At 52.0% G+C, this 13,023-nt stretch overlaps 1 protein-coding gene across 4 annotated transcripts; it reads left to right on the forward strand.

Moving 5' to 3' along the window:
- The first annotated feature begins 591 nt into the window (after positions 1-591).
- On the forward strand, positions 592-12,013 carry KRAS (KRAS proto-oncogene, GTPase). 4 transcript variants are annotated; one of them, XM_073650518.1, is made up of 7 exons: positions 592-768; positions 5,932-6,053; positions 6,180-6,358; positions 6,510-6,669; positions 9,302-9,417; position 9,565; positions 9,869-12,013. In XM_073650518.1, exons 2-7 carry the CDS (start codon positions 5,943-5,945, stop codon positions 9,983-9,985), a joined length of 684 nt encoding a protein of 227 aa, XP_073506619.1. In that variant the 5' UTR covers positions 592-768; positions 5,932-5,942; the 3' UTR covers positions 9,986-12,013. The 4 variants fall into 4 exon arrangements, with proteins under 4 accessions (XP_073506619.1, XP_073506615.1, XP_073506617.1 ...); XM_073650514.1 differs by lacking the exon at position 9,565 and having other exon boundaries at positions 595-768; positions 9,302-9,425; positions 9,869-9,912; XM_073650515.1 differs by lacking the exons at positions 592-768; position 9,565 and adding an exon at positions 3,924-4,147 and having other exon boundaries at positions 9,302-9,425; positions 9,869-9,912.
- The last annotated feature ends 1,010 nt before the right edge of the window (positions 12,014-13,023 follow it).

Raw genomic sequence — 13,023 nt, forward strand, 5'->3', positions numbered from 1 at the left:
TGATCACTTTCCCCCATTATTTACCTCACTGCTCCACTCTATGATGACTTTCCCCCATTATTCACCTCACTGCTCCACTCTATGATGACTTTCCCCCATTATTTACCTCACTGCTCCACTCTATGATCACTTTCCCCCATTATTTACCTCACTGCTCCACTCTATGATGACTTTCCCCCATTATTTACCTCACTGCTCCACTCTATGATGACTTTCCCCCTTTATTTACCTCACTGCTCCACTCTATGATCACTTTCCTCCATTATTTACCTCACTGCTCCACTCTATGATCACTTTCCTCCATTATTTACCTCACTGCTCCACTCTATGATGACTTTCCCCCATTATTTACCGCACTGCTCCACTCTATGATGACTTTCCCCCATTATTTACCTCACTGCTCCACTGTGTGCGGTGATTCATCATTTTCTGACATTCCTGTTTCGCGCGCTCTTTTTTTTGCTGTAGTTGCAGATGTCTACCAGGAGGGGCGCATTAGTAGGCGTGGTTTTCCCTGCAAAGGGCGTATTTTGATGCAGCAATACCCCTCCCTCTGACCAATCACAGGCGGTAGATCTTCGTGTCGTCACGCAGAGCGGCTGTAGTATTTATAGATCGTATTTAAAGAGCCCCTGGGAGTCTCCGGCTGCGCGGCCTGGTGACGAGGAGTCCGGACGCGGCCTCGCTGTACCTTGGCCCCGGGGCAGCTCTCGCCGGGAGTAGACCGCTCTGTCAGCGAGAGGAGTATGGACGTGTAGCCGGAGAGCGGTGAGTGTCCGGGGGGCTGCGAGCGGAGGGCAGGTCAGTGCGGGGGCTCCGTGCTGCAGTGTGTGGGCGCAGGGGGCTCTGCCGCTGCTGCAGTCTCCCTCCTCTTATGGGGAAGGCCGGAGCGCAGGGGCCGCTGGCTGCAGGATGGGCGCTCTGATCGGCCGATCATTATCCTGTCTGATTGGGTGATCGTCCCCGATCTCTGGTGACTGATTTCTATTCGGCTGTGGACTCTCTAGCCAAGAATCCAGTTGGAAAATCCTCAGCAGTAGCGGTGGGTGCCCCACCGTGGATGGGGTACCTGGTTGCCCCTGCCGCGGATGTGGTATCGGTGGAGGCCCCCCTGCTGCGGATGTGGTATCTGTGGACACCCCCTCCCATAGATGTGGTATCGGTGGAGGCCCCCCGCCGCGGATGTGGTATCGGTGAACACCCCCTCCCATAGATGTGGTATCGGTGGAGGCCCCCCGCCGCGGATGTGGTATCTGTGGACACCCCCTCCCATAGATGTGGTATCGGTGGAGGCCCCCCGCCGCGGATGTGGTATCGGTGAACACCCCCTCCCATAGCTATGGTATCGGTGGAGGCCCCCCGCCGCGGATGTGGTATCGGTGAACACCCCCTCCCATAGCTATGGTATCGGTGGAGGCCCCCTGCCGCGGATGTGGTATCGGTGAACACCCCCTCCTATAGATGTGGTATCGGTGGAGGCCCCCCGCCGCGGATGTATCGGTGGAGGCCCCCCGCCGCGGATGTGGTATCGGTGCCCGCACTCCATAAATGTGGTATCGGTGGATGCCCCCCCCCCCCCATGTATGGGATGCCCTGCTGTGGATAGGGTAACTGAACACCCCACGCGGATGGGGTGACGGTGGACGCCCCGCCACGGATGGGGTAAGATCTTACTGCGCCATTCAGGTGGGGGGCGCTCTACAACATGGCCAGAGATCGTGATGGACCGCAGCACAATGTGAGGGACTGTTGCCGTGTTGTGACCCGTGGGCTGCAAAAATATTTGGTAATTGCAAATATTGGGCCTATTTATTATTTGGCTGCCCCATCTTGACCGGGCCGGTTATGTTCTCCTGGAGGACGTCCACATTTCCCTTCATCGCTGCGGATCTTCTCTTTGGGTTTTACAATGCAGAATCTATTATGAGCCAAGCGGCGCCAATCTCCTCCACGCTCTGCGGACGGTTTCTTGCAGAATGTGACCTGCGGCGTGTCCGTCTGATTATATGTGACCTGCGGCGTGTCCGTCTGATTATATGTGACCTGCGGCGTGTCCGTCTGATTATTTTCTCTATGAGGAGGTTAAAATCCACAAGAAACCTGCGTGATCACGGATCTTGCTGTGGATTACCTGCGGGGCAGCAGCAACAGCCGTAAATCCAGCAAGGCTTAAAGTGAAAAAAGAAACCTCCACACACCACCGGCTTCTACTTGGAAAGTCTGGGCCTCCAGTGACTGCCAGGGCCTCCAGTGACTGCCAGGGCCTCCAGTGACTGCCAGGGGCCCTTTCTTGATATTAGTGGACGGTGATTGTTGCACAGCACTCCCATTAATGAAGGCGACTCTTTAGAGATTTTCCTGGTGGATTTTCGACAAGTATTGCAGCTTGCTGAGTCCTAACAGTGCGTAATATAATCACTGTTAGGATTCGGCTCTGCTTACGTGACTGCAAGTAAGCGACTTGCATATCTGCTGTTAAATGCTGACTAGATTCTTATCCGCTTCTCTGTCTTGGTTCTTGACAACTGGACCCAGCCGAATCTTAACTGTGCGTATATTACATACATTTTGGGATTTGACAAGCAGTAGTGTCCAGAATTGTGAACACTGGATCTCTGATGAAGGACAGTTTATCACATCTGTATGTTGAGGTCCCCAAGTCCTGACCGTGATGCAAGAACCGGCCCCGGGTCTCCAGCTGCATTGGCAGGAATGCAAGAACCGGGCCCCGGGTCTGCAGCTGCATTGGCAGGAATGCAAGAACCGGGCCCCGGGTCTGCAGCTGCATCGGCAGGAACTATGGGTAGCCTATACCTGAAGGTTGGAGTAGGGACTGGTTTAGACAGTGTTCAAAGTGGAAGATTAATATAATCGGTGTCAGGACTTTACAGACTTGTCTTTTTACGTAACTAGTAGAAATCTGACGAGATTCCTCCCGTCTGACTTTGGTTTTGTTGTCGTTGAGGTCTATGAAGCTGTGTAAGTCATCTTGGCTAGACCTCGAAACTTAGCAGATGACTTGGAGTCGTATTCCTATAGGGACCGATTGGTGCGTGTTGCGGTGCTGTCTGCTGTGGTTTTGACGTCACATTGATTCCCTCATGGTGTAGATCACTAAAGGGGGACGCTGTGTTGGCATAGCGAGAACAGTGCAAAATGCACGATATCCCCCTTATTAGTTTGATTTTATAAAGTGGAGGTTCCAGTGGTGAAATATCATGGCCACCAGGCTTGTGCAGGGCACTACAGTGGGTGCAGCGGGCAACCTGGGAACACCATGTTGATACACGTTTCGTTCTCAGAATCCATGTAGGACCCATTAGTCAAATCCTCACAGATTAGCTAATAGGGCTGGAAATTGGTGTGCGTATACCTGTCCCTCCTCCGGTGCTCCTGCAGAGCAGAAAAGGGTCACAAGAACGGACCCCCGCAGATCTGACACGGGGCTGGGAGGGTAGACGTGCTGCTCTCCAGCTCTTTGTTTGCATATGCAGCCACAAGTTTACCTTCTGCATTGTGTATCGGGGGCCGGTGACCGGTTCACTTATGGTGGTTGTGGTCAACTATGAACATATAGTGGGGTCCGTGCACTATAGGATGCCGAGAGATGGGCTGAGATGGTGAGATTGAAGACCAGCTCTGTAGTAAGCAGTACTCGGCGGTGTGCTGCGGACCCCTGACCTTGGCTTCTGCAATGTGTATACTGCCCCGTATGGTGTATATGGAGGTTTCTGGCTTCGGCCGCGGCTCATGTTGCCAGTGTACATAAACCACATAGTTTTCAGTGAGTGCCGGAGCCTGCTCAACAGGTTACCACGCCCGGCCTGCACCTTTCTGCCGTTCTTCCTAATAGAGTCTGGAGTTGCAGGTGTCTCTACCGCTCTCCGTCTTACATTTATTTACCCCCCCCGGAGAATCTTCAGTAAATCTCATCGGCAGGTGGAGTAAGCCGAAATCCTCCAGCCGGTCACCATGAACTCCAGGAACCGATCATTGCACTTTCCACTTCAGCACTGGACTTTGTAACTTCACTTTCAGAAAGTTTCCGACGTGTCCAAGTGACGTAAAAAGTTCTGACCCGAGGGGTCTGACGTTGAAGTAGAAGCGCCTCGCCGTGCTCTGTCTTCTGGAAAAGAGCAGCACTCGGGTGAGTGACTTCTCAGAAGTCTTATTTGATGGCGGCCCGTATTTATTTTGAGGGTCCGAAGCACCTACCTGAACTGGGAGGTTTTTAGCGATTCGTAGGAAACCTCTGACAGGTTTAAAAGTTTTCAGAAAGTTTTGTATGTTCACAACAAACCTCTTAAGTTTCCTACTCGGATCCTCGACAAATCTGCATCTCTGGACCGTTTTGCTTTGCAGATTTTTATTTTTGGAGTCTGGATTAGATTTATCTTTCTATCTGGAATGAAAACTGCGTGATACATCTGCTCCGTGTGAATACACTCTTTCAGGGGCTTCTTATATGACCATTGCAGCTAACTACTGCCCATCAAGCGACATCAGCAGTGATCAGGGTGGCAAGGATCCCCCCTGCACACGGGGCGCAGGAACGGTAGCAGTCAGGATTATCGCAGGACCTGGACGATCGGACCCTCGGGGTGGAAGGGAACAACAATCTTTTGTAGGGCAGGGATGGTTTACATGTATTATTCTCTACATTTTCTTTCATGGTAATGACCATACTAAAGTTTATATTTACTGATGAGCGCATGAGGAGCATTATTTTTTGTACAGGAGGCTGGATACCCCCTTGAAGACTCCTGCGCCTCCACCTCTCACGTGTGACCTTTGTGTCTGTGATCACGTGCGCCCGGAGACTTTGGAGTCCCCTACAGACCGGCTGCGGGTGGATATGAAACCTCAGGTGCTCGGGTTAATCTACAACGAGGGTGATCGCTCGTCTCCACCATCTTCACTCCTGACCTTGACTCGGCTGCGCTCCCCCTCTCCAGGATTTTTCTGTTGCAGTTTTTCGAATGATCGTGAATTGGGTTTGGGGCTATGGGGAGGGTCCGGCCTGTAGACATGTGATACCGTGATGGTATTCATGTGACGTCCTATTAAATGGATTTTCCAAGACTTTGATGACCTATCCTAAGGATGTTACAGCAGGTGTCCAACGCCACCTCCACCAATCCAGTGGCTGCACTCTGTATTGCAGCACGACTCCTGTTGCGACATTGATGACCTATCCTAAGGATGTTACGGCTTGTGTCCAACGCCACCTCCACCAATCCAGTGGCTGCACTCTGTATTGCAGCACGACTCCTGTTGCGACATTGATGACCTATCCTAAAGATGTTACGGCAGGTGTCCAACGCCACCTCCACCAATCCAGTGGCTGCACTCTGTATTGCAGCACGACTCCTGTTGCGACATTGATGACCTATCCTAAGGATGTTACGGCAGGAGTCCAACGCCACCTCCACCAATCCAGTGGCTGCACTTGGTATTGCAGCACACAACTCCTGTTGCAGTACCAGAGAGCGGCCACCACAGTGTACGGCGCTATGCTGTAAGACTGCATTTACGGAGCTGATTAATTGACTCTAGTTTTCTCGATTTAGGGTCTGAACGAGCCCAGATGGCAATGTAAAGTGTAAGGAGGTTGTTTATCAACCTCTCCCCACCCTTCTCTGTCACTATAGGACCCTCTGCAACCATTGCCTCACACTGAGCCCATTGATAGCTGCTCGCCCCTCCCCGCAGTCCTGTGTAAGCGGCCGCCGCTGATTGCCGGGTGCACGCTGCTGATTGCCGGGTGCACGCCGCCTGTTTTCTGCATTTATAGACGATAATTGCAGCCGCTCCACCGTCCCGTACACCGCACCATGGGCCGGGGGCTGTATTTATAGAACGTGTCTTCCTGTTTTCTAGTTCTAAATTTACTATTAATAAACTTTTTTTTTCTTCTTTTTTTTTTTCCAGATTGATCAAAAATGACGGAATATAAATTGGTGGTGGTCGGGGCTGGAGGCGTCGGGAAGAGCGCCCTGACCATACAGCTCATACAGAACCATTTTGTCGATGAGTATGATCCCACTATAGAGGTGAGAGGCGCTGCCTAATAAAAAGTAATCCTCCTCTTGTCTTCTACTCACTCCAGAGCTGCGCTCACTATTCTGCTGGGTACTGGTTTACTTTTATCCTCATTGTTGTTGCCCGTCTCTCGGCAGGACTCGTACAGAAAGCAGGTAGTCATCGATGGGGAGACGTGCCTCCTGGACATACTGGACACGGCGGGTCAAGAGGAGTACAGCGCCATGAGAGACCAGTACATGAGGACGGGGGAGGGCTTCCTATGCGTCTTCGCCATTAATAACACTAAATCCTTTGAGGACATTCACCATTATAGGTAAGGATGGAAATTACATGAAGGAAGGCATCTCCTGTAACTTGGGGGGGTCTCCAGAAAGCAGATAGGTGGGCAGCAGGTCCCAGACGACCCTTCGGGGACTGTGGTGGCACATGGTGTCCATCATCTTCTGTATTCTCTTTCCCTACAGAGAGCAGATAAAGCGGGTGAAGGACTCGGAGGATGTCCCAATGGTCTTAGTTGGCAATAAATGTGACCTTCCTTCAAGGACAGTAGACACCAAACAAGCTCAGGACCTCGCGAGGAGTTACGGGATTCCCTTTATTGAGACCTCTGCAAAAACCAGACAGGTAACGAGCGGCGCTGAAGGGGCGGCTTCCATGTACAGGGCGTGGGGTTGCCTCCTAATAAAACGCGAATGACACTCTCACAATGTGTGCGAGGCATCTGACCCTCAGCACGGCCGTAGATACAGATCCTAGGAGACATCAGTCTGCGTGGGAGCTGTGTACACAATACTGTGGGACCCTGATAAGTGAAGATGGGATTATTCGTAAGCGGCATTAGAAGTACTTTCTAGTGGACCTCGGTTCAATTACCCATTGCTTCCTGCTCGGGTTGTGGTTTTGATCAGTGGGGGTGGGGGTGTGCCAGTTCTGAGACCCCCCCCCCCCCCCCCACCAGATATCGTCAAAGGGGCAGAAGCTGCAAACTGACTTGGCAGACGTGTTTTTATCAAACCTGTCTTCAGTCTCTGCGGCAGGGGTCTCGTGTTCTCATGGGGCCTTTACTGGACCTCATCTCCCCAAAATTTAGCAGACTCCGGTATAGTGGGGGGAGACATCTGTTCATCTTTGTGTGGTCTTCCAGAGATGAAGGTGGGTCGCTGCTCTGGGTAATAGGAGTCTCTCCGTGTGATGATGGGCCCCACACAATCCTGCCCCCTGTAAGATTCTCCGGCTGTTGCCCCCCACACGTCCATTCGATGGCCTGACCTCTCGGTTAATGTGTGACTGATAATTCAGCGTCCTCATTAATGATCAGAGGGAACTGCTGAACTTGTATGGGGGAGGATAGTCACTAGGTAATGATCTCTTACCTGTACTGACCCTGGGCCGGATACCGATATACAACCAAAAGGGTCCGGCCACCGTAGCTGGGGGGAGGGAAACTGCAATATCGCACCCCCTGGAGTGTAAGGGGGGCAGAGTTTACAGTTCTCCCTTATATAGTCCAGCCCTATGTAATGGGTTTGTATCTCAACATCGCTGCTTGCTGTTGAATTTCGCAATGCAGGAATTCTGGGGTCTCGGACGGGGGTGGTCTTCGCTCGAGCCTCTTATCCAGAGCAGAGACCCGCCATCTCCATGCAGTTTTGGAGCCTTGAACCCTTACGACCAGGTTTCCTGGCTGCTTTTAACTTTGGTCAGAGCTGAAATCCCCTTATGTTGGATTTGCTGTGGCCCCTCCTGAAGACTCCGGCTTCTCTGTGTTTGATATTGTCTCCTGATATGTAATGGGGGGGTCGGAGCTCCTCACATCGGAGGTCACTTCTGTGTTGATACACCTGCCCTCAGTTTCCGTATTGTGATTTCTGCTCCGGGGGGCGCGCTCTCATCACAACAAATTCTCTTCTCAGTGTTTTTGTGGCTCATTCTTTAAAGGGGGAATCCACCACTTGGCTGGGGCGCCTGTTGGGGGTCTCAAAGTAGACACACAGGTCATATGCAAAGAGGGGCGCAGGAGCTGGATGGATACTACTGAGGGTCTTCCTTTTTAAAGGGGTCTTCCAGGCATAAAAAAAACCCCCTACCTATAGACCCTTTCACTCTCCCGCTGGCCCCATAATTGCTGACTGGGAGGGGGCTGGCTGCTGACTTCACTGGCTGAGCTAGCCTCCTTCTCTACACATCTGCCGTGACTGAGGAAGAGTAAGATGGCTTAGCTATTGAAGTAAGCTGGCAGCCAGACCCCCCCGATACCTCCTGACAAGCAGCCAGAACTGGGCCAGGAACGGTTCGGGTGGATTCCCCCTTTTAGCACGATCATAAGTGAACTGTTTCTTCGTCATTGTGTCATCTGGGAATAATCGGGGGGAGACCCCAGTGATCCTCGCTGCTGATTGCTTGACTGTGTCTAATCATAATGTCTCACCGGTGGCCAACTACCTGGGGGGCTTTTCAGCGGCAGAGCCTCCAGCCTGGGGGCTGACCTAACGGTGCATTCTTGCATCCTGATGATTTGCTTTTGGCCGGACCCCGCCCCGATAATCCGCTGGGGTGATCTGATCGCAGCTCTTGGTGTTTTGGTCTCTTCTTCTGCTCTTCTCTCTGCATTGATAAAACACTCTGCTTCTCAAAATGTCATCGAATCACTGGACCCCTCCCGACACGAGCGCCCGCGGCCGTCCGCATGGGTGACCGGAGCTTCATCATCGCACAAGGGAAAACTTCTGGAACTTTTTGCTCATCTGCGTGATCTCTGCAGCAAAGCAGCGGGGGTGCGATGCCCTAATATATCATGCCGTAAAGCAGTGGGTCAATACAGTGCTGTAAATCTACCACCGGAGTTAAAGCTCCTGCAATACAGCCGGTGGTCCGCTCCCTGGTTGTCGGATCAAAGCTGTTTTTACCACCTCTCTCCCCCACTCTTCGGTTGCACAGAAGCCTGTGAGAAAGTTGCAGAAGTTTCTGTTTCTGCTGCGATGAAGCGTTTTCACGGGAGACTGCAGCGGCCGCCCTTCTGGATCAGCGCCTGTTACGCATAGATTTAGTCCATAGAGGGCGCTGACGATCACACAAGGCCTAAGCTTCCCCCCACCCGACCTCAGGGTTGTATTTAGGCCACCAATAGTCAGTCCGTCCCCAGAAGAGTGGTCCTGTATGTGCCAGGGAAGCAGGGTGCCGCCCCGTACGGCCGCCCCCGCGGGGGTGGGACCGGTGCCCCCCATGTGAGTGATAAGAGTTGTGTTTTACAATGCAGAGAGTGGAAGATGCTTTTTATACTTTGGTGAGAGAAATCCGACAATACAGATTGAAAAAGATGAGCAAAGAAGAAAAGACGCCCGGCTGCGTGAAAATAAAAAAATGCCTTGTAATGTGAGCCGGTAAGTGTCTGTATCTGGGGGGCGCGGGGAGGTCATTGGGGGGTCTGCGGCGGCCGCTGGTGCTGCGCTGTAATGTCAGGATCACATCTAGATAACAGGGGCTGCCTTCGGCGTAACGTGGCGCCACCCTTATCTTCAGGGTATATGCGAGCAACAGCACAGAGCTGCAATACTAGACATAACCACAGGACAGGGGGTGGCGCTGTTCCGGGAAGACGGCAGCCATGTTTCTTCCAATCATGGACCATTACCTGTACTTTTCTGCTACCCGGTGCGGGGCTAGGACAGTGGGCTTTGCAGAGCACCCCCTGTTATGTGCTGATCATGCACCCGCTGTGGCGCTATCCCTTTCTATCTCCATATCCCAGTTTGGGGGGGGGGGGGGGGTCTCTCTGGTTTTCGCTAACAAATTTTTTTTCTTTCTGCTTTTTTTTTTTTTTCAGGGGGTGGACGACGCTTTCTACACGTTAGTACGAGAAATCCGAAAGCACAAAGAGAAGATGAGCAAAGAGGGGAAAAAGAAGAAGAAAAAGTCCAAGTCCAAGTGTCTCATCCTGTGATCGGGGACCTCCGTGTCCCCTCCAGACCACCTTGTACATTATACACTAAATTATTAGCATCTGGTCCCCCCCCCCCCCCCCCCCCGCTTCTGCCCCCCCTGTGCCCGTCGTCCATCATCACGGTGCCCTCCGCCACCGGCAGATGTCTGTGCATGCACCAGGTGGCGCTCCGCTCGCCCCTCCAGCTTCACTCCCCAGGGATAGACTTGAACCAAGACTTTACATCACGTGACGCCGTCTCCACCCGGAGGAGCTTCTGCTCATTGCACGAGACTTCTGGGACTTGTAGTGCTCCATCAGTTTTCCTGCACGCCGCCACTACAGCTGCATTGGTGATTTTTTATGACTTTACTAAATGTGTCCCCACCCTCCTCCCCCCCCCCCCCCTTACCCACAATGTGACCACCACGGTGCTAACGGCGATGATTGGAGTTATGTAGGATGGCGACGCTTCACTTGCCCCAGAAATCGCAGCTTTGGGGTATCCAGTACTGACCCTAATAATAATATACCGCAGAGCTGCACTCACTATTCTGCTGCTGTCACTGACTACATACATTATCCTGCACACAGTGACTCCACCGGCTGAACAGTGAGAGCAGCTCTGAAGTATAATAGTAATGTACACAGTTGCCTGCACCAGCAGAATAGTGAAGGAGTATAATACAGGATTAAAATTGCCTGCAACAGCAGAATAGTGAGTGCAGCTCTGAAGGATAATAGTTATATACATACACAGCGATGCAGAAGAGCGCTGCCCTCTGGATCGGTCGCTGGGTCTCCTGAGAGTTTTTGGGAGTGGGGGGGATCTGTCAATCAAGTCTTCCATGGTCTGTGCTGTCGATGTCGCGCCTCTTCCCTCCCCTCCGGGCCGCTACATGGACTTTGTGCCACTTTATTACTGTTGGATCTGAGTGTAGCCGGATATAGGACAACTCTCCCCACCATCCGCTATGCAGGAGGCTGGGAGTAAGGAAGGAGATGCGCCCCGTTGTTAGTATCACATTGGTGCCATTATAAGCGGTTGGCCGCGCGTCCTGCGCTCCGCCGTGGGGGCCGACTTGCTGTGGGGGTGAACGGGATCGTCTGCCCAGTATACACTGTCACAGCCAGGGTGCAAAAACTACAACGCCCAGCATGTCCTGACTACCGCAGGCTCCTGATCTGTAGCCGGGAGTCTGCATCTACCTCTGAGCGCTTCCTCTTAAAGGGACAGTCCAGCCGATGCTCACCAGCTCTACCTAATCTCCATGATGGGCGGCTGACCAACGCTGTGCCAGCAGATCCTCCGGGCCAATGGAGTCTGAACTCCTCCCACCTCTATACTTTACACTGCGGAAAGTCTGTACCCCTCCATCCTTTACACCGCAGCACTTCTCACCAGGACGTAGAGAGCCGCTCACATTACAGCAGGCGCAGAATGATCATGAACTGAAAGCAATGGGCGTGATCAGACCTCGCAGGACGATCACAGATCACAGAGTGGGCGGGGTCTCGATAGGGTGGGCGGGGACTTGACTTAAAGGCACAGTAAACTTTTAATGTTTTTTTTCACATGTTAATCCAGTAACTTACTGAGCAGCGATACGGGGGGATACTAAGCTACCAGTGGCCGATGTGTTCATTTGTCACCCTGTATTACGGTAAATTCTGAGGGTGAGGACGGAGCTGCCGATGGCGGGTGAGACGTTGTAGGGCGAGAGTAATAACACGATGTCTCCCCTCCCCAGCTCTGCATTTCGCCGTGTCTCGCTCACCTCCCCCCTGGAGACCCCCGGACTCCGTTTTCTTGGAATGTATTGAACTATTTTTGTATAGAACGTGCACATTTTGTACATTTTGTGCTTTTTATTATCTGTGTGTGTTTTTTCATAACGTTGTGGCGGCCGCACGACGGGACTACGGCCTGACAATGACCACTGTTTGTAGGGTTTTTATAGGAGTTTGTTCCCGTGGACGTCGTCGTTTTATTTTGTCATTAACTGTAACGCTCCTATTTATTGTAATGTAATAAACGACTTCTGGTGACGGCGGTGACGATGCTCTGCGGAAAAGGCCGGACGGGGGGCAGATCACAATGGGGTCACGGGTACACCGGGCTCCTCCACCGGTACATTGTAACAAGCTGCGCATAGGGGAGATGTCCACTGCTGATACATTGTAACAAGCTGCGCATAGGGGAGATGTCCACCGCTGATACATTGTAACAAGCTGCACATAGGGGAGATGTCCACCGCCGATATAGTGTAACAAGCTGCGCACTGGAGAGATGTCCACCGCCGATACATTGTAGCAAGCTGCGCACAGGAGAGGTGTCCACCGCTGACACATTGTAACAAGCTGCACACAGAAGAGATGTCCACCGCTGATACATTGTAACAAGCTGCACACTGTAATATCCCTGGCGGCGTGCTTGCATAGTGCACCACCTCCCACTATGCAAGACCGCAATCTTACCTGTCAGTCCAGCCTGCAAACCTTGCTCCAGTTCATGCTGTGTGCATGTCTCTTGTCTGCTTGCTTAGGGCGGCGGCCCGGTTACTTCCTGATTCTTATAATCTTACAGCAAGGAAAGTGAAAAACCTGCACCACCTGCAAGCAGCTGCAATAGTCAGTGCAAAGCTGAACATGTACATTGCAGACACCTAAATAGGACTTAGTAACATTTCAGGTGCAAAAGCTCATAAAAAAAGTTTAAACAGTCCAAAATAACCATAAGAAAGAAAAATGAGCTGCACTCACCAGTCCTTAAAAGCAGTATCTTTATTCCATGAGGATAAAAAGTCCGTCAAACAGGGAGAGCGGGGAAAAAACAGTCCAAAATAACCATAAGAAAGAAAAATGAGCTGCACTCACCAGTCCTTAAAAGCAGTATCTTTATTCCATGAGGATAAAAAGTCCGTCAAGCAGGGAGAGCGGGGAAGAAAAGAGCAGACAACGCTAAGAAGCGTCTTCACGCGAAGCAGCTGTTGTCTGCTCTTTTCTTCCCCGCTGTCCCTGCTTGCCGGACTTTTTATCCTCATGGAATAAAGATACTG

Source organism: Phyllobates terribilis, unplaced genomic scaffold (genome assembly GCF_046119375.1).
Source record: "Phyllobates terribilis strain yellow unplaced genomic scaffold, ASM4611937v1 Scaffold_10__3_contigs__length_209671492, whole genome shotgun sequence".
Lineage (NCBI taxonomy): Eukaryota > Metazoa > Chordata > Amphibia > Anura > Dendrobatidae > Phyllobates > Phyllobates terribilis.

Coding starts and splice junctions, on each gene's coding strand:
- KRAS (XM_073650518.1), top strand. CDS start 5,943: ATGACGGAATATAAATTGGTGGTGGTCGGGGCTGGAGGCGTCGGGAAG. Junction 6,359..6,509: donor GAGGACATTCACCATTATAG/GTAAGGATGGAA, acceptor CTTTCCCTACAG/AGAGCAGATAAAGCGGGTGA. Junction 6,670..9,301: donor CCTCTGCAAAAACCAGACAG/GTAACGAGCGGC, acceptor TTTACAATGCAG/AGAGTGGAAGATGCTTTTTA.